Genomic DNA, 23,950 nt, shown 5'->3' on the forward strand with positions numbered 1-23,950 from the left:
AATAAGAACCATATGATCATCTCGATAGATGCAGAAAAAGCATTCGACAAAGTACAGCATCCCTTTATGTTCAAAACTCTAGAAAAATTAGGGATAACTGGATCATACCTCAACATTGTAAAAGCAATCTATGATAAGCCACAGGCCAGCATCATTCTGAATGGAGAAAAATTGAAGGCATTCCCTCTAAGATCTGGTATAAGACAGGGATGCCCTCTCTCACCACTTCTGTTCAACATAGTCCTCGAAACACTGGCCAGAGCAATTAGACAGACGAAAGAAATTAAAGGCATAAAAATAGGAAAAGAAGAACTTAAATTATCACTATTTGCAGATGATATGATTCTATACCTAGCAGACCCAAAAGGGTCTACAAAGAAGCTATTAGAGCTAATAAATGAATTCAGCAAAGTGGCAGGATATAAGATCAACACGCATAAATCAAAGGCATTCCTGTATATCAGCGACAAATCCTCTGAAACGGAAATGAGGACAACTACTCCATTCACAATATCCCCCCCAAAAATAAAATACTTGGGAATCAACCTAACAAAAGAGGTGAAAGATTTTATACAATGAAAATTACAGAACCCTAAAGAAAGACATAGAAGAAGACCTTAGAAGATGGAAAAATATACCCTGCTCATGGATAGGCAGAACTAACATCATCAAAATGGCGATATTACCAAAAGTTCTCTATAAGTTCAATGCAATGCCAATCAAAATCCCAACAGCATTTCTTGTAGAAATAGATAAAAGAATCATGAAATTCATATGGAATAATAAAAGACCCAGAATAGCAAAAACAATACTAAGCAGGAAGTGTGAATCAGGCGGTATAGCGATACCAGACTTCAAACTATACTACAGAGCAATAGTAACAAAAACAGCATGGTACTGGTACCAAAACAGGCGGGTGGACCAATGGTACAGAATAGAGGACACAGTAACCAATCCACAAAACTACAACTATCTTATATTTGATAAAGGGGCTAAAAGCATGCAATGGAGGAAGGATAGCATCTTCAACAAATGGTGCTGGGAAAACTGGAAATCCATTTGCATCAAAATGAATCTGAATCCCTATCTCTCGCCATGCACAAAAGTTAACTCAAAATGGATCAAGGAGCTTGATATTAAATCAGAGACACGGCATCTGATAGAAAAAAAAGTTGGTTATGATCTACATACTGTGGGATCAGGCTCCAAATTCCTCAATAGGACACCCATAGCGCAAGAGTTAACAACTAGAATCAACAAATGGGACTTACTCAAACTAAAAAGTTTTTTCTCAGCAAAAGAAACAATAAGAGAGATAAACAGGGAGCCTACATCCTGGGAACAAATCTTTACTCCACACACTTCAGATAGAGCCCTAATAACCAGAATATACAAAGAACTAAAAAAATTAGACAATAAGATAACAAATAACCCAATCAATAAATGGGCCAAGGACCTGAACAGACACTTCTCAGAGGAGGACATACAATCAATCAATAAGTACATGAAAAAATGCTCACCATCGCTAGCAGTCAGAGAAATGCAAATCAAAACTACCCTAAGATACCATCTCACTCCAGTAAGATTGGCAGCCATTAGGAAGTCAAACAACAATAAGTGCTGGAGAGGATGCGGGGAAAAGGGCACTCTTGTTCATTGCTGGTGGGACTGCAAATTGGTGCAGCCAATTTGGAAAGCAGTATGGAGATTTCTTGGAAAGCTGGGAATGGAACCACCATTTGACCCAGCTATTCCCCTTCTCGGTCTATTCCCTAAAGACCTAATAAGAGCATGCTACAGGGACACTGCTACATCGATGTTCATAGCAGCACAATTCACCATAGCAAGATTGTGGAATCAGCCTAGATGCCCTTCAATAGATGAATGGATAAAAAAATGTGGCATTTATACACAATGGAGTATTACTCTGCATTAAAAAATGACAAAATCATAGAATTTGGAGGGAAATGGATGGCATTAGAGCAGATTATGCTAAGTGAAGCTAGTCAATCTTTAAAAAACAAATACCAAATGACTCCTTTGATATAAGGGGAGTAAACAAGGACAGGGTAGGGACGAAGAGCTTGAGAAGAAGATTTACATTAACAGGGATGAGAGGTGGGAGGGAAAGGAAGTGAGAAGGGAAATCACATGGAAATGGAAGCCGATCCTCAGGGTTATACAAAATGACATATAAGAGGAAAGGAGGGGTAAGACAAGATAATACAAATGGAAGAAATGATTTACAGTAGAAGGGGTAGAGAGAGAAAAGGGGAGGGGAGGGGAGGGGAGGGGGGATAGTAGAGAATAGGACAGACAGCCGAATACATCAGACACTAGAAAGGCAATTTGTCAATCAATGGAAGGGTAACTGATGTGATACAGCAATCTGTATACGGGGTAAAATTGGGATTTCATAACCCACTTGAATCAAACAGTGAAATATGATGTATTAAGAACTATGTAATGTTTTGAACGACCAACAAAAAAAAAAAAGAAAATATAGGAGAGAACATGACTTAGATGTCACATTTTTAAGTGTTTAAAACAACATGGCTCATTCAAAATCCAAGGATAAAATCAGTGAATGCTAAAAAAGGATAAGGAAAGTACAAAGATTGTTTCATTGCCAAAGCCATCAGAGTAAAAAAAAAAAAAATCTTGAAAAATTAAACTGAAACCTTAACATCTGTATTTTTCCAAATTTCTTTGAAATATAGGCATCATTCCCCCTACTTCCCCCACAAGAACAGGGTTTTCCTATTTCATTCATAGGTGCTTTCTTTACTACCAAGCTACATCCCCCGTCTCTATTAAAAGTAGAAAAAATTCGAGTATTGCTTAGTTGCCCAGACTGGCCTTGAACATGTGATCCTCTTATCTTAGCTTCCAGAGTAGCGGTAGTTACAGGTGAGTATCACCGCACCCAACTCAATATCTAATTTTGCTAAGCAACGTTCTTTGTTATCACTGGCAGAAAATATAAACATTTGCACAAGATGTTCAAAATAATACAGCTCCCAGGACCTGCCAAGAATTAATTAGGAAGGTAAAATTTATTACCTAAATAAATAAATAAAACCTGAGTGCTACTCAGGGCCCGACAGTAAGGGATTGTACGCTTTCTATTAAAGAGGACTAATAAATACCGTTTAAAGGCTTGAGGGAGGGCCGGGAGGGGAGAAGGGGAGCGCAGCGCGCCAGCTCAGGCGGTGCCAGACGTCAGCTGACTGCCTCGGTTGAGGTTGCCATGGAAACGCCTTCCCCTGGGATGCTGCCAGGAGGGGAGGGTGCTCTAGAAATGGTCGCGGGGAGGCGCGGATGGATTTCAGCAGGGCTCACCCGGGTACACATTACAAGGACAATCCATCTTCACTCGGCGCATCTTTCTGGCCAGTCATGTCAAGTGGAATAATAAAGCTGGAAGCCTGGCATAATTACGATCCCTTCGCCCCTACGAAACGGCACATGGGTTCAGATAATTGTCTCTCCTCTCCCCCTTGCTTGCTTTGTGTTTTCCACAGAACTGAAGGAGGATGTGTGTAATTAACTGGCGGCTTCCTTAGCCATCAAGCTCACAATGATAAAAAGGGACTATATCAAAACTGCATTAATGGGCAGAGTCGAACGTCCCTCACACCAGCCCATCAGGCAAAACCCACACACTGGTGACAAAGGAAGGGTAAGAATCCCAGCTGAGGCCGTTCACACAGTCTCCCTCAAAAGCAGAGGGCAGATTTTATGTTTATGCAAATTAAACTCAAATCTTGGCATGCGCTCAGCGAGCACTGATTTGGGTGCGCCCATGTCCACACGAACCCCAGGGGCGCAAATGCACCTGCTCAAGCGACTTCCTCAGCGGCAGGCAGCAATCTTCTCTGCCAACTTACGGTGATCTCTAGGATGATTCCCAGAGTCAGAAAGGTTGTGATCCAAGTACAGTCCCAGGGCTAATTATGCTGGTAACTTGTCGCCTTTGTTCTCCAGACCAAGCCCCAGTAACCGTGTCTCCCAGCTTTACAAACATTCAAATTCTGACCCACTGCCCCCTGGGAAAATTTTAACCTTTGGTAACAAATGTATCGGAACTAATGCTTTAATTTGATATTGCAATTTATAAATACAGTGTAGAGAGTGACTCAAAGGGGAAGATACTAATTTGACAATAACACAGATCCCAGCTGGCTGAAACCCTAACCTGGGTATGCAGTATTTGTACACAGTAAGTCACTCAGCTGCTAAAGGAGTCACCTGTAACTTGAATATTTCATTCTCAGATTGCTGTTTACTTTTATTTGACCATGGCATTTGTGAGGACAATATTTACTGAAGATATTCTTGAAAGCCTGCCATGATTTCCTATTTTTATCTTGCTTATGGAAAGCGACTGGAACCATCATTAAATGATAAATTGATCGGATAATTCTTGCTAATAGGAGGGGGGAGGTGTCAAATTTATCTTTTTAATTATATTTGCTTAGGTTTACATAAAGATCAGTCTTTTCTCTCCTAAGCACAAGCCAATAGAGGATGGAGAGATGGTTCTTACAGTTAAAAGACTGAGACCTACTATGTACTGAGACATACTATTAGGTAATATAAAAATACCTATTAAAACTTATATGGACACAAATTTTCATATCAGTTGGGTAAATATCTAGGGGCGCAACTGCTAGATTATATGACAGAAATAAAACAAAAAAGGGTTAGGGATATAGCTGGGTGGCAGAGTGCTTGCCTGACATGCACAAGTCCCCGCTGTAGTTATGGCTGCTGGCCCTAGGAACAGCCAAGGCTGCCTCCCTGCCCGAGGATGTGTGGGCAGCTTTCTTTGGGAGAGCTGAGAAGCCAACTCTACCATCATGTTCCCTGGGCTGTATGTCCAGACCTCCTCAGGGCTCCACCCTTTGCCTCATCTGCTTTGCTTGCCTCTTTGTTGTTCCACCATCAATAGCGTTCTTCTTCCTCCTCCTTTTCCCTTTCCTCCTTCTCCCTTTTTTTGAGGAGTAACAAGATACTGCAGTGCACAGACCCTGGGAGACAGCCTGCACCACCACCAGATCCAGCTCCTGATCCTTTCCAGCCCTGGTGGGCTCTTCTCTCCCTGCTCAAGCCTGTCTTTCCTGCTCCTTCTGCCTGAAGTGCTTTCCCACCAAGTAAATAGTTCATTGCTAAGCTCCTTTGTCTCTGCCTAAATGTCCACTTCTCAGGGAGGCCCAATCCCCCTACATAAGATTATAACACTGTACAGATTCTCCATCTTCTTTCCTAATTTGACTTTTCACCTTATCACCTTCTTTGGACTCTGTGTGTGTGTGTGTGTGTGTACATATATGTACATACATAGAAATACACACACACACACACACACATCATAGAAATCTATGGCTTTTCCCCGTTAGAATGTCAACTCCATGAGGGCAGCAATTGTGACTGTTTTGTCACCTCTATCTCACTCATACCTATGTGGATGGCACATAATAAGCACACAGTAATCATGTGAACTGAACGGTGTAGTTATTGAAAGTGTGATTAGACAATGGTGTAAAGCTGCCTAAAGTCCCAAAGGAAAGAAGGTAATTCTCTAGCAGGTGTAATTTAAAAGCACTCCCTTCCTCTAAGAAGTGTCTGTTCAGTTCTTTGGCTCATTTATTGATTGGGTTATTTGTTTTTTGTTCTTTAGATTTTTGAGTTCATTATATATACTAGAGATTAGTGCTCTATCTGATGTGCATGTGGTAAAAATTTGCTCCCAAAATGTAGGCTCTCTATTTACCTCACTGATTGTTTCTTTTGCTGAGAAGAAGCTTTTTAGTTTGAAATCCATCCCATTTATTGATTCTTATTTTAATTGTTGTGCTATAGGAGTCTTATTAAGGAAGTTGGGGCCCCATTATGGATCAGCCTCCTTATATCAGAGAAAACATTCAGCATTTGTTTTTTCGGGATTGACTAACTTCACTTAGCATATTACCTAACTCCATCCATTTACCTGCAAATGCCAGGATTTTATTCTCTTTTAATGTTGAATAATTCCCTTATGTATATATGCCACATTTTTTATCCATTAATCTATTGAAGGGCTAGATTGGTTCCATAGTTTAGCTATTGTGAATTGTGCTGCTATAAATATTGATGTGGCTATGTCCCTGTAGTATGCTGTTTTTAAGTTCTTTGGGTATAGACCGAGGAGTGGGATAGCTGGGTCAAATGGTGGCTCCATTCCCAGTTTTCCAAGGAATCTCCATATTGCTTTCCATATTGGCTGCACCAATTTGCAGTCCCACCCAGCAATGTAGGGTTGTGCCCTTTTCCCCACATCCTCGCCAGTACTTATTGTTGTTTGTGTTTTTAATAACTGCCATTCTGACTGGAGTGAGATGAAATCTTAGAGTAGTTTTGATTTGCATTTCTCTAATTGCTAGAGGTGTTGAACATTTTTCATATATATGTTAAGCATGGGAGGATTAGATGAACTCTAGATAGGGCAAAGGGGTGGGAGGGGAAGGGAGGGGGGCTGGGGATAGAAAAGATGGTAGAATGAGATGGACATCATTACCCTTAAGTACATGTGTAAAGATACAAATGGTGTGACTGTACTTTGTGTATAATCAGAGATATGAAAAATTGTGCTCTAGATGTGTACTACGAGTTGCAATGCATTCTGCTGTCATATATAACAAATTAGAATGAAAAAAGAATAGGGGGCTGGGGTTGTGGCTCGGTGGTAGAGCACTTGCCTAGCATGTGTGAGATACTGGGTTTGATTCTCAGCACCACATATAAATAAATGAATAAAATAAAGGTCCATCAATATCTAAAACAGTATTCTAAAAACAGAATAAAAAAGAATAATTCAACTAATAAAACAAAACAAACAACAACAGCAAAAAACCACTCCCTCCCACCCACCTTCCTTTAGGAAGTCCTATAAATCTCTGTTCATTACAACTCAAGATCAGGCACCAGAGGCTGCAGGACACAAGTGCCAGAGGGGCTGCAGTTGGTTCCACATCTCAGGGTGGGGCAAAGGCAGCTCTCCTCAGCAGGGATGAAGCAGTGACAAACTATCTCTGGTGACCTGTGGGGGACAGCTGATATGTCCATTAAAGTTGAGCAGCTGGGGCACTTAGTTGCTGCTGATTACAGAAGCTCAATGAGTAAGGAGATACAAGAATAGTGGAACTCGCTAGGTATTTTTATGGCGCTTTAGGAAAGCAATGGGTATTAGTCCTATGTTGCCTGGCTGGAGGCAGTAAAGAAAGTAGAGGGAACCACCCATGCTGGGAATTCTTGGCACAATTTTAGGTCCCTGTTTGACAAAGACTGGGATCCTGACAACTGGAATGGAAGTGGCTGGCAAGAGTCCAGGAAGCTAAGAATGCCTGATGAATCTGCCTATTTGAAGCACTTTGCTCCCAGTATTCCTTTCCCCTGGGGAAACCAAACAACCCACCCCAATATGCAGCATGATCTGTGACCAAGATTCAAATGTGGCTCAGGTCTTGGGATGACAAAACTAGTAGAGGAAGATGATCAGTTAGGCCTAAAATGAATTATAGGAATTATCCATGTCATACACTAGAAAAAATCAGGAAAGGCTATGCATAGATTTACAAGTGTTTGACAAGGAACAAAAGTACAGATTTGGATCATGCAGAACCAGTTGCTATGGTGAGGCTTCATCTGAGACTCGGTGTATGATGTGCTACTGCAGGATGAACAGTGAATGGCTGGAGCGGCTGATTCCAACCTGAGCCCAGGGCTGACCTGTGCTGTCTGGCAAGAAAGAGGTGATGGCTAATGGAAAGACAAAGACACAGAGACAGAAAGAGCAACTGAGAGGCTACAGGATAACATGGTCCTACAGAGCTGCCTTGAAACCTGAATGGCCGCACTTCCTGGGTTTCCAGGAGATTCTAAACATGGCGTCCGTCCCATCATTCATGACCTTATGGATCTGAGGGGAATTTAGAGCTGATTAGCACATTAAAAGAGAGATGAGAAAATGGAGGACCACAGGAATCCTGCTTTTTATTGTTTCCTTTGGTGATTCTCTTCCTCACCATTTAACTGGATATTCTTGAATAATCTGCCCCCTTTCTCCCTCTAGATTAATAATTTCTGCCTCAAATTGTAAGTGATCTGCTCTTACATTTTAATCCTAAGTGAATTCCTTTCTACTCTATAGTATCAGAATTCCAATTATGTATGGAAGGAATACTTGTCAGTTTTACCCATCATGAAACTCAGCTTGCAAACTTGAAATTGCTTTCCTCCTCCCCTCCCAGCCTCTCCAGCACCATTATTATTATCATTATCATTATTATTATTATTTTCCTTTTTGTACCAGGAATTGAACTCAAGGTCATTCAACCACTGCCACATCCCCAGCCCTTTTGTGTGCTTTATTTAGAGACAGGGTTTTACTGAGTTGCTTAGGGCCTCGCTAAGCTGCTGAGGCTGGCTTTGAACTTGTGATCCTCTTGCCTCAGCTTCTTGAGCTGCTGGGATTTCAGCTGTGTGCCACTGTGCCTGGCCTTAAAAGGTTCTTTATCTTAAACTTTGTTTTTAATTTGAAACTATTTCAATTGTGTAGAAAAGTCTAAAGAACAATATAATAAACATCCATGTCCCTATCATTCAGACTTAATGTTTTGCCATATTTGCTTCAGCTTAAAAAAATACAGTTACAGTTGGAAGTCCCCTCTCCCATCCAAATCACTCCCTCCTTGGAGCTTGCCACTCTTCTGACATTAGTTCCTTCCAGAAGCAGACCCTAAGGAGCCAGCCGATGAGTTTGAGAGGCTGATGTGGGAAGTGCAAGGACAGTGACAAGGGAAAGGGAGGTGGCTCAGGGAGCCGAGGACATGGGCTTTGGGCTGCTGCAGGGCAGCTCTGGGGAATTATCTTGGCCAGTGAGTATGGAGCGGGAGCACCACACTCCTGCCCTGACTCACTGTGTGGCTGGGCACCCAGCCTTTCTGTGGGAGGGCAGCTTGGGTGCTGGCCGAGGGCAGCCTTCTACAAAGACATTGGGCTGCTGGAAATCAGGCTGCATGCACAAAAATGGCACAGGAATATGAAGGAGGGTGACAGAGCTCTGAGAGCACTTGCATCAAAGTGCCCTATCCCACCAACACCACATTTACTAGAGTAGTTAAGTATTATTTTAATGATATTTTATGTTATTAGTGTAATTAGAGATAGTGATGATGATGTTAGTGGTGGTGACAGGAAACAGTGACTATTAGTACAAACCAGTCAAGGTGAAAAAGGAAGATAATTTTGGAAAATAATTTTAGTTCAAAATGTTGTTCAACAATTCATTGAATTTATATCATGTGCCTGATGGATTTCTCCCTAACAGAAATGCAGGGAAAATAAATAAAACTCATACCACAATTTATTTTTCTTTGACTTCACACTTCATGAGACTTTGACACAATATGGGTTGTTTCCCTTGCCCTCCTCCATCTCCTGCCCTGAGACTGCAGGTTATTGGGCTTACCCAGGGTTGGGCTGTAAGAACACAGTCTTTGCCAAGAAGACTACACACAGTCAAGCACCTCACCAAGTCATCTTCTTCTTGGCTGCAACCCCCTGGCCGCCTATTAACAAGGAGCAGGGTGCATGTGGAAGGGTTGGGGGGAGGGTGATACAACAAGGGCATGTCCTAGACCCCCACCAGGGCCTTCTGTCATTCAGCAAAGCCAGGAATAGTTTGACTTCTTTGTTTCTTATGACCAAAGGACCCCTGGTATACCAAAATAAAACTACAGAACAGTAATGTTTCCTGTTCCCTTTTGCAGAGATCAAAGGAATTTAAAATGATCTCCATACACTCTTTATAGATCTTAGCCTGGACAAACCGACTTCCTCTGTTAAACTAGAAGACAGAGAAATCACCTGACACATGAACAGATCCAGGAGTCCTGTAGGATCTTTCTGAAGAACCAGAATAGTTATGAAAACAATGAACCCAACAATCTCATACTGAGATTCAAGGCAAAAATTCCATGTTCAGATAAAAAATGATTTCAGAATTTGAAAACCCTCAGGATACAGTGAACAATAGTGGGTTTGGACCAGAGATCTCACAATCGGCAAACAGGGGCATATAAACTATATTGGTGAGAACTTTCAGAAGCTGCTTATGTTTTATATTTTAAAGAGCAGTAATATTTTCACAAAGTAATTCCCTGCTGTTTTTCTATTTGATTCCATTTCCATAAAAAAACAAGCCTTTTAAAAATAAGAAAACATATTATGCACCAGCACAATCAAGCAGTAAGTAGAATTAGTAATAAAGATCCCGCAGATCCATAGTCCTTACACTTTTTATAAAATGCCTTTGTTAATCCACTGGGAACTTTGGATCATGCCTATGGAAAATTGAGCATTTGTATAAAATGCAAGATTGGAGTAAAATGTCAGGAACACAAAGGCAACAGCTCCCTGGGGCTCCAGAGAGCAGAGGGGGCAGTCTGTGGGCCTACAGGTGGCCCATGAGCACCGGCGTGGAGAGGGCACAGAGTACTTACATTGTACAGAGGGATGGTCTTCATCACCTTGTACTGTTTAGTGGGATCCATTTTATACAGGTGACGGTCAGTGACAAAAATGGCTCGGTCTTCCACCTTACTAAATCGATTCACCTGTAGGAAAACAAACCAATACAGCACAGTATGTCACCAAGAATCAAATCAAGCTATCTGTGTGGAAACGTCAAGGGGGGCGAGGTGACTAACCGTGAAGACAAACCCTTTAACAGATGGGTATCCTGTGTGGCCACTCCACGGGATGCAACAGGGAACGCAAAAGAGTGGCAGTTTCTAGATGCATGGAATTTAGCAACTGAAGATTTACAGTGTAACAGGGAAGACAAGAGAAACACAGAATTCAAAGACTAAAAATATATAAACCCAGATACCATCAACAAGATGAAAAAACAAACCCACGGAAGTGGAGAAAATTTTTGCAAATCATTTAACTGATAAGGGACTTCTATGTAGAATAAACAAAAAGCAAATATAGTCCAATAATTAGAAGACAGCCCAATTTATATAAAGCAATGACATGAAGCCCTTGGTTATAATATGAAGTGGAGACCAGTATAAGGGGGTAAGATGAATAAGAGACTAATAAGTGAAAATAAATTCATATGATAATATAAAGAAAATAAAACTAGATAATGAGATTGGGAGAAAATATAAATGTGTGAGTATATATGTATGTGTGTTCTTCTGTAGGGTGCTAGGTTATTAGATAGAGGGTCAGCGAATGAATGCCCCCATCTGCAGGCAAATCTTTTCCTAAGAGACGAAAATAACCACAGGACATTTTAACTTGTTTCAAACTTAGACTAAGCAGTTGTATTTTAAATGAGGCACCTAGCACTAAAAATGCCACCTAATAACACTGAAATGCCAAGTTTCTCAGTGACTAGAAGGAAAAGCAAACAAAACAAAATCAGGCAAAAACAAACAGCCCTCCCCTAGCTGACCAGGAGGCGGAGCTGTGGTGTAGCATCCCCTGCCCTCCTCCTAAATCCTTACTTCCAAGATGCCAACAAGGAAGTTGGAGATTGACTTGAAAACACAGCGCACTACAGTGAGAACTCCATTGACTGAATTAGGATGGAGGATGGGACCCGCAGGGTTTACTGATGGGAGTAGGACAGAGTGAACAGGAATTCAAATCTGAGTTTGAGGTATATGCAATCTTTTCTTTTGCCTTATAGTTTTAGAAATCAGCTGATTCTGTAAACACTCCCTTTATAACCAGAGCATATTTTCCAGTCAATTTGACAAAAAAAAAAAAAATGTTGTCAGTAATTAAGAGTAAAATAGAGTCTAGGTGGTAAATTGTTATGGCTCTTGGTAAACAGCCTCAAACAGCCTCCATTTTTGCCATAACAGAGGATGGGCGCTTTTTGGAAGCCTTGCAATGAGGTGAGGTTGAGCACTGCCAGACTGCTTGGCACCACGTACAGGCCTTGTGTGGGACTCTCCAAAAGGAAGGGTTCCATGGCCCACTTGGTTTGAGAAACAATTGTTCAGCAAGGTTTTCTTAATCACAACCAAGGCCACCACAAGGATAATTCATTACCTAGGCACATATTAAGTGCTCTGAGAATTCTGCATTTAAATAGCAGTTTAATCCAGTGTTTCCAAATTGCATTTACCCACGTTGGAGAACACTGATCCTCATCTGCAGTGGAATATATAGAATAGAGAATATCTAAAATAGAATCTGAACGATAAGCAAAAGGTATGCTCCTCATCTTTTGTGGAAACATATTGAGAAATATGTAAATGTGATGCAAAAGAATATGATTTAAAAAACCTTGCTGCATAATTTCGCAAGGTCATTCCAGGGTCAAACCAAAAAGGCCATGTTTCCTTTTCCATGATATGTCCAAGAATTAATCTGAAAAGCATTAACAGAACCTCACAGGCAGCAACTGTATCAAAGTTCTGTTAAGAAAGATTATATATATATATATATATATATATATATATATATATATATATATAATTTTAAAAAATATTTTTAAAGTTGTTGATGGGCCTTTATTTTATTTGCTTATTTATATGTGGTGCTGGGAATTGGAACGCAGTGCCTCACACATACAAGGCAAGTGTTCTACTGCTGAGCTACAACTCCAGCCCCAAGATTGTATTTTTTATATGCAGAAAATATAATTTCTAAAAAGGACACATTTATCTTCCATTTCAGCAACTTAAATCATCCTTACAACATGATTCTAGTGAAGGGCATTGTATAACAATGTAAAAGCTTTAAGTCTCACAACTTAGCTGTACCAAAACAGCAAAGAGAATTACTCCACATACATATGTGAATTCCAAACTTAGGACAAGTATGGCACAGGAACACTGTTTTTATACCACTTAAATCATAAAGTAATAGAAAAAGAGGTCCAAAGACTCGGTACTAAAAGATCTCATATTGTTTCTTCTATCCAAAGCTAAAATCATCGACCCAAGGAAAAAACATCTCTAACATCCTGCTTTTACCTAAACACTTGAAGTGATCTGTTTATAGGTTTACTTAGTACCACAGGGGCCCCAGAGAATGCTTCCCTGGAGAGTCAGACCAGAGAGGACACATACCCAGAGAGTATGGGTGAGAGGAGCTATTTGCCAAAGTCTCTCACCTTAAAGGAGGTTTTATAACTCCAGTTAATGGAAAGTGGCTGTTTCAAAAAGAAAGCATAAAGAAGAGGGCTCTGCTGAAGTCATATTGAGCTTGCCTTGGTGTATCTTTGGGATTGAAGAGCTCTAAAGAGGACCTTATCTAAGCTACACTGTGAAGAAAGAGTATTTTGTATTGAACTTAGCAATTCAAGATCATGACAAAACATTTTCATTTTCAGTTTTTATCCAGCAGAACCCAGGATAAAATTGTCAGACATTAAGCTGTCCTTGCTGGAAGGAGACACATTAGGCTTTTCTGGGGTGAAAGACCTAATTTTCAAAACTGTCCAACTCTCTTTGATCAATTGTTCTGATTATTATTTTGACTGCCTGGAGATCTTGATACTAGAAGAGATGTATGCTAGATACTGGCTATAAGGACTCACTAAAATGGTACACTCCTTGGTTAACATTCACAAACTGGCATCATGTCTTATATTTTTCATGTGGGTGTGTAAATCTTGTTGGCAAAAGTCTTTTCTTGATTGTCTCATTAACTCTAGGTACACTTCATAAAAAGAGTTTCTCGATTTCTATGTTCAAATCTGGACTCGGCTGTGGTAACCACTCTGAGATATTACCAGTAATCTCTTCTTGATGACATTTTAGTCTAACTTTAAAACTGGGTGCTCTATGATTTATTAAAAAACCTATACAAGCTTGTGGCAATAAGAAATATATAGTTTGAATATCCCATATCCAAAATGCTTGGGACCAGAAGTGTTTCAGATCTGGGGAGTTCTTCAGATTTTGGAATATTTGCATAGACTTTACTGGTTGAACATCCTTAATACAGAATTCCAAACTATGAAACATTTTTTAATGTAATGCTGGCACTCAAAACATTTGAGATTCCATATTATTTCAGATTTTGAATTTTTGAATCAAGGATTCTTGGTCTGCATTAAGTTTTTTTTTTTTCATGAAGTTCTTTTTTTTTATTGTTGGTCGTTCAAAACATTACATAGTTCTTAATACATCATATTTCACAGTTTGATTCAAGTGGGTTATGAACTCCCAATTTTACCCTGTGTACAGATTGCTGTATCACATCAGTTACCCTTCCATTGATTGACATATTGCCTTTCTAGTGTCTGATGTATTCTGCTGTCTGTCCTATTCTCTACTATCCCCCCTCCCCTCCCCTCCCCTCCCCTTTTCTCTCTCTACCCCTTCTACTGTAAATCATTTCTTCCATTTGTATTATCTTGTCTTACCCCTCCTTTCCTCTTATATGTCATTTTGCATTAAGTTTTTGTCTGGGTTCTGATACAGAGCTTGCAAAACCCTTGCAAAACTAAATATATATATATATATTTAGTTGTCTCAGTACCACATAAAATATAGAATTGTATTTTTTTAAAGAGAGAGAGAGAGAGAGAGAGAGAGAGAGAGAGAGAGAGAGAGAGAGAATTTTTTAATATTTATTTTTTAGTTTTCGGTGGACACAACATCTTTGTTTGTATGTGGTGCTGAGGATCGAACCTGGGCCGCACGCATGCCAGGCAAGCGTGCTACTGCTTGAGCCACATCCCCAGTCCTAGAATTGTATTTTGGCATAATATTTAGTCTTTGCCCTAGGTTTCTGACAAGAGCTTCTAAGACCTTTAGAATCTCTAGAGTGATGAGTGTTTTTTGTCTGCTAATGAAATGACTAGTGACTGGGGGCTCCTAGTTTCAGGATGGGGACTGGTTGCCAAAAAGACCAAGGCATGATTACAGGGTTGAAACTTTTAATAGCCTCCCTAAGCACCTTCAGAGAGAGAAGAGGGGCTGGGGTTGGGGACAAAGTTAATTACCATTAGGCAATGATTTAATCAATCATGCCTATGTAATGAGGAGGCTTCATGAAAGCTAAGCTGTTGGGTTTGGAGAGTTTCCCATTTAGTGAACATCTCCATGGGCCCAGAGGGCACAATTTTTCCTTTTAATTGTGGTGTTTTGACCACTGGCACTTAATGTGATTGTCCATATGGTTAGGTTTAAATCCACCACTTTTCAATTTGTTCTGTATTTTTCCTATTTATTCTTTGTCTCCTTTATTCCCTTTCCTACATTTTCCGACTTATTTTATATTGAGATTTTAGAAAATGATTGTTTTATTTCATCACCTTTTTTGACTCATTAGTTATAGCTTTGTTTTGCTATTTTAGTGGTTCTAGAATTTGTGGAATACATTTATAATATACAACAATTTACTGATATATCAATTCGGGTGTGATATAAAAATCTTACAACAGTTTATTTCCATTTCTCTTTCCTTCTGCCTGACATTCCCTGCAGTGCACATCTGCAGATTTGTCTAAAAAAAGGTTTTATTTCACTTTGATTTTTGGAAGATACATTTGCTGGGTATAGAATTCTAGGTTATTAGGTTTGGTCCATGGCCACAGTACTGTGTAGATTTTGCTCCACTGTCTTTCCACTTGCGTTAGTTCTGATCAGATACTGAGTGTACCTTTATCTCTGTTGCTCTGTGCCTTTTCCTCTTTATTACTGGTATTGAGCAATCTGATCTCAGGGTGCTTTGATCTAATTTAGTTTCTTGTGCTTTGGGATATGTTCAGCCTCTTGGTTATATGCATTTATGTTTTACATCAAATTCAGAAAAATGTCAGCAATTATTTTTTAAATTAAAAAAATTCCCCCTTTCTCCCTCAGGGACTGAAAATGTACTTATATAGGGTCACATGAAATTGCCTAAGAGCTTCCTGATGTGTTGTTTCTCTAATTTTGATGAGTTATTTCTCTAATTTTGGGTAGTTTTATTGCTATACTTTGTTTTTCTTTTTTTTTTTTTTTTGAGACAGAGTCTCACTAAGTTGCTCAGATTGGCCTCCAACTTGCCATCTTCCTGCCCCAGCCTCCCAAATCACTGAGATAAGAGGTGTGTTCCACCATGTCCAGCTTGCAAGTTTGAGGCTAGCCTCAGTAACTTAGTGAGGCCCTAAGCAATGCAGTGAGACCCTGTTTCAAACAATAAAAAGAGCTGGGGCTGTGGCTTAGCAGTTAGGCACTCCTGGGTTTAAACACCAGTAGGAAAAAAAAAAGAATATGTGTGTGTGTGTGTGTGTGTGTACATATATTTCTATGAACATTTTTGAGTTCTGCTTTTGGATGCTGTTAAGTTACTTAGAAACAGTTTGAGTCTTTCCAGTTGTGCTTTTAAGATTTGTTCAGTAGGACAGGAGCAGTGTTTACTCAGGGTTAATTATTCCCTTGTGCGTATTCTACTGATGCCCCCGCATCTGAGGTTTTCCAGCCTTGAGTAGTTTCCTTGTCTACATGTCTGATCAGTACTCAGCGGGATATGAAAAGTGGACTTTGGAATGTTCTCTCCCTGCAGCTCTCTCTTCTCCAGTATGCTGCTTTGCAAATCTAGTGGTTGTGGTCTTTCTCAGCTCTCAGCTCTGTGTTTTCAGTTAGGGAATCTCTGGGCTCTAACATGGCTCCCCTGCTCTGGCCAGACTGGAGAGCCCCTCAGTCTATAACTGGCTAACTATAGCTTACCTCACTTTCTCTTCTATTTCCGGGGTCACCATCTTTCCTTGATTGATGTCCACCATCTTGAAAACTATAGTTTCACATTTTTTGATGCCCTTTCCCTTCCACATATATCCAATTTCCATTTATATAAATAGCTACATTGTATTCTATTGTGTATGCTTATAATTTATTAATTCAATCATTTATTGATGTAGTTTCATCTCTCCATTTTTTTGTGTTAGAATGTAAAAACTCAAATATCTATCTCCTTTGGATACCTGTGCAAATATATTTGTAGAGAAAGATCCTGGTTTATGGAGCTTTTGGAGTAAGAAGTATGGACATTTTACATGTCGACGGGTACTGCCAAATTGTCCACTCAGAAGAATGTGTCTAATATTCCTACAACAGTGTTTCCCTAGAGCCTGTGAACTGCAATCAACAGTTCAAAGTTTGCCAAGCTTACAATCTAAAAACTATATTTCATTTCTGATCTGAATAATACTGTAATTATACCTTTTTGAACATTTGAAACAAAGCACCTGCAAAGTCACCTAAAATTGTTGGATTTTTGTTATGAGGTAATTCTTTCATAATTAAAGAAAATTCCTCCTTTGGCTAGTGCCATATTTATGTTGACATCTCTTCTTGTATCAATCTAGGCAACAGTTTTCTCTTTCTCTACTTTTGCAGAACTGGAGATTGAACCCAGAAGTGCCTTACCATTGAACATCCTCCAGTCCCTTTTTTCTTTTTCTTTTGAGACAAGGTCTTACTAAGTTACTGAGGCTGGCCTCAAACTTGCAATCCTCCTGCCTTGGCCTTCTGAGTCATGGGGACTATAGGTATGCACCACTGTGCCTGGCTAGGCAGTAGTGTTTCTTAAATTCATTTCATCTATTTTAAAAGTTATTTGGATCATTTTACAAATGCCCTTTTAAAATTATTTCAATGTCTTCTCTATTCTTCTAAACAAATACTTTGACTGTGTCCCTTTCCTTCCACTTCTCAACTTCCACTTCCAGCCACCATCATCTTCAGGCTGGTGACAGTGCTGAAGGACCACCAGATACAGGTCTTCAGGGGCTATGAAAGGTCTGAGTGCCCTGAAAGGTATGTCCCTGGCCTGGAGCAGATTTCCCAACCTGCTCCAAGAAGAAATGGCTGTCAAAAGTCTTTACATCCCTGTGACATTCCAACATGCCTTGGCACAGCCAGGCACAGCCCCCTGGTGCTGCGGCCTGGCACACAAGAGTTGTGTCTCATTGCAGGTCTACTTTAGTGAGTGTCACCTGAGTCTTGACTTTTCTTCCCAAAACAGTCTGTTTCAAGCTTGCCTTACCTTACGAACGTGACAGGAAAAGAGGATGTTCATGTATTTGTCCTTCCGTTTCAGTTCATTAGCAACAGGGACGAACGTGCCTGAGGTCTGAGGTGTATCTGGCTTCTGAAAGAAACCAGAAAACCATGACACGAGAATGCTTGGCACTGTAGATGCCATGGCCACCGTTTAGCACGTGGCTCTGTAACTATTCCCATGTGGAGTTTCACAGGTGAACTTTTTATCTCTTCATCCCAGATGGTAGGCTAGTAAAGGTCCCATAAAATGTTTAAATTCAAAATGTAGCTTTGGAATAAATTAACATAAAGGTGGTAATTAAAAATAGTAGCTGAATAACTCCAGGGAAGTTTTCGATTTTCAAAGCCGGGTTCTAGAGTGTACCTAATCCATATGGAACAAAACAGAGAGCCCTTTTAAAAGCAGGGATGACTTCAAACACTGTACATTAAGAAGCAATAAAATCCTTTAACTTAGTACCTGTCACAGAAATTATTAAGTTTCTGAAAGTGTTTTATTGTCTTTCGTATAAATTCTTGGAGAAAAATTCTTCTTCCTTTTTTTTTTTTTTTTTTTTTTTTTTTTTTTACTAAGACCTCCACCAGCACATGCTTTCTTTCAGTGGGCTATTTCTGTGCTAAAAAACTAACCTGTGAATGAACAGGTCCAGAACATAAAGGTAAGTTTGTTCATTCCAGGGACTGCACTTTTTGATTCTCTGAATTGTCAAGCCACACTCTATTCCATTAGCTCTAAGATACCATAATTGGAAGAGGCACTAAGGAGGAACAGGACTGGAAACCATGATGAAATGTTTTCATGGTTCTTCAGTGACTCTTGGTACTAGAAAATATCTTTGATGTGTTTGTTTTGTTTTGTGTGGGGGTTTTGGTTGGGAGGGATATGGATGTAGGTCCTGAGCTACTATAGCCAACTTGTGATTAGGGGGGAGACTCTGAAGATGGCAGAGTAGGACAATGACCATACTGTTAAAAATTAGTTCATTTAAATTTTAAGAAAAGGACTTAAAATCTTGAAATTACAAAGCCTAGTACTTAATGTCTTATTACTGCTTAGTAAGGTTCCTTTTAGAATGTATACATGTTCCTTCTTGCTTTTTTTCTTTTTCTTTTTTTTTATTGGTTGTTCACAACATTACAAAGCTCTTGACATATCATATTTCATACATTAGATTGAAGTGGGTTATGAACTCCCAATTTTACCCCAAATGCAGACTGCAGAATCACGTCGGTTACATATTCACAATTTTACATAATACCCTATTAGTAATTGTTGTATTCTGCTACCTTCCCTATCCCCTACTATCCCTCCTCCCCTCCCCTCACATCTTCTCAAATTCTTCTTCCTTTGTAAAGGGAGCAGGAGTCGAGTCCATGCTGATCTCCTGGACTTACCGAAGCAAGATAGTTGCCCTCCCAGGCCCTCTGGAGCCCAAGGTCAGCCCTCTGACCCTTCAACATTTCCATGGCTGCGACCTTTGCCCTGACCTGGGGCAGGTCCGAAGCAGGTATGCTCTTGATGAGCTGGGCTGCTCTCCATCTACAAGGAAATAAACCAAACAGAGAGACTTCAGAGACACAATCCCATTCATTCTCAAAAATAACTTCAGCTGCCATTCAGTAAATGAAACCAAAGCACTTGCGAACTAGACTAAAAAAGAGTAAAAATGTTCCCAAAATGTATACAGAAGTTTATAAAACACCCAGTTTTATGCAAAGATTTTCTAAATCTTCCTTTGTGGTTTGTGTGCTTTAAAAGCAACCAGAAATGTGACACGTGAGCTCCAGTAATACAAGTTGAGCATCCCTAATTCCCAAATCAGACATCTGAAATGCTCTGGAACCCAGAACTTCTTGAGTACAACTCAATCAGTAAAGTCTGTGCGAATACTTCTAAGTCTGTAAAAACCTCCGAATTCAAACATTCCTGGTCCCAGGTATTTCTGACAAGGGATACTCAAGTAGGGTTCACAGGGCACAAGACGTATGGAGTCATCCCATTTATTCACTGAAGTGCTTCCAAGGCACCCACTGAACTCCAGGCCCTGTTCTAGGCAGGGAAGGCATACCAACAAGCCAAACTGACAGAGGTCCTTTCTAACAGGTGCCTGTACTCTAGAGTGGAGTGACAGGCTCAGACAAGTAGACATATAGCATGTGTGAGGGGCAGCCCTGCAGGACTAGGGGAGGAGGGCAGGTAGAGCCATGAAGGAAGGACCACCAGTCGTGGTGCCTACACAGAGCGTATGGTGGGGGCACCTCTGATGGGGACAGAAGAGCAGTGGCCACAGAAGCGAGGGAGCCAGCCATACGCACAGCTGAGCAGGTGCGTTTCAGGAAGAGGAGAACATGGCAGGTGCCAGCCAAGGCTGGGAGACGGGTCCGCTTGGGGGGTCAGAGGTGCAGCCAGGACCCTGTGAAGCTGGAGAGGCCTGAGGTGGGGGAGTCAGGAGAGGGAGAGCAGACCAGAATCCACGGAACCAGGAGAGGGTTATCAGGACTTTGGCCTTTCATCTGAATGAAAAGAAACTGGGAGGTTCTGGACAAAGAAGGGACGTGACCTGCCTCGCACTGTAATAGGATCATTGTGATTGCTGCAGGCTGGGGACAGGGCGACCTGTGGGGAGGCTAGTTCCATAATGTACAAGCTGGAGGACGGGGGCCTGGCCAGGGAGGTGGTGGTGAAGGTGAAGATGAGTTTTGGACACATTCTGAAGGAAGAGCCAATCGGATTTGCTGACTAGATGTGGGGGAAAGGGGGGGTTCATGATGACTCTAAGGTTTTTTTTTTCCCTTAAAACAACTAAAGCATAAACCAAATAAAATCCTGATTGAGAAAAACAGGTCGGAGGTGTTTTATGCTCCTTGCAGCATCTCAGCCTATTTCTGTCTTCTTTTCTGCCACAGGAGTTTGAAGCAGGGTGGGTGGAAAGCAGACTGAACTTCCTCTAATGAGACGAACCGTCAGGCCAAAGGTTCTCAAATGATGCTCCTGTGGAATACTAGAACAAGATTCAACTGAAATTGAAAATTCTCCCTGAGATCACTGAATAAATCTAAAAATAAGGGGAAAATGAAAACACCACCAGGAAATGGGAATGATGTCGATCAACTGGAAGGTGCAAAGGCTTTCTGGAAGATATGAAGCAGACGGGGTGGGGCTGGAGAGGTGGCTCAGTGCAGGAGGAGAGGAATCCTCAGGCCGCATGGGTTTCTTAATGAGGCCCAGAGAGTCCTTAAGCCCAAGCAGCAGGGGCTAGTATCGGGGCAGGAGGTGATGGATTTTTAAGGTGGGAGCTTTGCCAGTTCCCTGCACATGAACTGTCTGGTCACATGAGGTCGGACACCTTCCCTGGCAGCGAGGATCAGCAATGGCACAACAATCATGGGAAAGCAAAGGCTCAGCACCTCAGCAAGAACCTCCTCCCTACTTCCTACAGCACCTGGAGTCATGAGACAGACTGTCCTAAGGTCAAGACCAAAGAGGCTAGAAAAGTGACAGGCATGGAGCAGTGGAGGACACTGGTGACAGGCAGGCTCTACCACACTAAGCGGCTTTCTCAGCAACTGCCCTAATGAACTCTTGAGATCCAGATTTCATTATTGGCTCTGCTCTGACTGCTGCTGTGATTCCAGCCTATGCCTGCTCAGGCTGTCCTTCTTTACTGTCCACGGTGGCCCAGGACAAGGCTCACACCTGCCTGACTACAGAGGCACAAAGGCAGACTGCTGGGGCACAGGGGACCTGACGGCACCACTGTGGAGAGACCATGCTGGCTTCTCATCCTGGTTATGCAAACCACCAGCAGCTCATAAACCAGCAGCCTGAGGACATGGAGAGGGGACAAAGCTGGGCATGAAGCGGGCTTGACCGAAAAGATTTAATGTGAAGAAGAGCAGCGATCTTAAACACAGTTAGATACGCACTGAGATTTCAGAAAAATAAAAACAAGACTCCAACAATGACTATTGACTCCTTTAACACACTTCTCTCAGTAGTCCACAGATGAAAGAGTTCAAGATCAGGGTTGGTAAGCCATAGCTTGTACCACATGTGACCCACGGTGTGCTTTTGTACAGCTTATCAGCTAAGGAGAGTCTTTACATCATTATGTTTTTAACCAAACCAAACCAAACCAAACCAAACCAAACCAAACCAAAGAAGAATGTGTTAGAGACCACATGCAGCTGTAAGGCCTAAAACATTCACTACAGGAAAAGTTTGCTGACTTCTGAGTGGGTGAAGACAAATGGGAAATTCATCGAGAGCTCATGAGAGAGGGTTAGGGTTAGGGTTAGGGTTAGGGTTAGGGTTTGCTGACTTCTGAGTGGGTGAATACAAATGGGAAATTCATCGAGAGCTCATGAGAGTACACGCGGTGTGTGTACAGACGATAAACAGAGCAGACACATTATTGTCATGTGCTCGACTGTAACTCCTGGGGGGCTGGGTTTGTCTTTCCCATCCTTCTTGTTTGTCACCACATCCCTGGGACCCAGGTCGGTATCTGCAACACAGCAGGTGTTAGGTAAATATTTGCTGAATGTGTAAATTGGATTTTACGCAGATTAATCAATCTGGGCCACAAAGAAAACCTCAAAATGTAAAAAGAAGACTGTGTAGGCCACAATGTAATCTAACAGAAATCGAGCACAGTTTTCTGTGGATTTTCTCCCGATTGTCATGGACTGGTCTTCATGACTTGTTTTTAACTGAAGTCATAGGACCATCTATATCATCCTGCTTATGTAAAAAAGACAGGAGGGGGAAAGCCCAAGTGGCATGTGGCTGTGTTTGTGCAGTGCACTCACAGCATGGGCAAACATTATTACGTGACAGGCACCATCTGACCATCTGAAACCTTCCAGTAACCCTCTGACGCAGGTGTCGTTATTATGAAATTGAAGCACTGAGATGTTGGCCCAAAGTTACACAGCTAGTCCACTGCAGAGTCAGAACAGCCAGGCCCCAGGGCTCTATGGATTTTTTCTTTCTTTCTTTCTTTCTTTTTTTTTTTTGTATTGGGTATTGAATCAATCTTCAGGGCTTTGCAACTGAGCCACATCCCCAGTCCTTTTTATTTTTTTTTGAGACAGGGTCTCACTAAGTTGCTTAGGACCCTGTTAAGTTGCTGAGGCTACCCTTGAACTTTCAATCCTCCTGCCTCAGCCTCCCAAGTCACTGGGATTACAGGTGTGCACCACTGTACCCAACTGGGGTCTGTATTTTTAACCACTCTATCATGCTGTCCCCGTGTGTGTGTGTGTGTGTGTGTGTGTGTGTGTGTGTTCAGAAACACATAGAAAAAGGTTTAGAAGGATACTAATTGTTGATGAATAGTCATTCCAGGGAGAGGAAATAGCATGGCAAGAGAGATATGGAGGATTTTAACATTACAACCTATGTTTCACTTAAACAATGAGCATGCTTTTAAGTATAGCTTAATTACTTTTAAATCATATAAAAGTAAAGATTGTAGATGATGCCATTCATGAGAGTATTTTATCTATGTATTAAAAAGCCTGAGCCTGGCGCAGTAGCACATGCCTATAAAACTCGTAGCTTGGGAGGCTGAGGCAGGAGGATTGCGAATTCAAAGCCAGCCTCAGCAATGATGAGGCACTAAGCAACTCAGTGAGACCCTGTCTCTAAATAAAATACAAAATAGGACTGGGGATATGGCTCAGTGATTGAGTACCCCTGAGTTCAATCCCTAGTACACCCCCCACCCCCCACAAAAAAAAAAAGCCTGTCAAGATTGAAAACTAACACTTACAGTATTGTATCTTAAGACTTGAGGATTGAGAAACTTCTGTTTTCAAATATATTGTTTGATCTTTTTCTTTTCAACATTAGAGATTAAACATAGGAGTGTTCCATTGCT

The 23,950-nt window shown here is 41.1% G+C and overlaps 1 protein-coding gene across 2 annotated transcripts in view; it reads right to left on the reverse strand.

Annotated features, from left to right (window-relative positions):
• Myo1d (myosin ID) overlaps positions 1-23,950 on the reverse strand; it is a 311,508-nt gene that overhangs the window by 111,128 nt on the left and 176,430 nt on the right. Inside the window, exons 18-20 of one of the 2 annotated variants that reach the window (XM_026388876.2) lie at positions 19,461-19,605; positions 18,049-18,150; positions 10,545-10,658 (exon numbers count right to left, since the gene is read on the reverse strand). In XM_026388876.2, coding sequence (XP_026244661.2) covers positions 10,545-10,658; positions 18,049-18,150; positions 19,461-19,605 — 361 coding nt within the window. Of the gene's footprint in view, positions 1-10,544; positions 10,659-18,048; positions 18,154-19,460; positions 19,606-23,950 lie in introns of both variants that reach the window. The other variant, XM_026388875.2, reaches the window with a different exon arrangement.

The sequence above is a fragment of the Urocitellus parryii genome, chromosome 7 (assembly GCF_045843805.1).
Source record: "Urocitellus parryii isolate mUroPar1 chromosome 7, mUroPar1.hap1, whole genome shotgun sequence".
Lineage (NCBI taxonomy): Eukaryota > Metazoa > Chordata > Mammalia > Rodentia > Sciuridae > Urocitellus > Urocitellus parryii.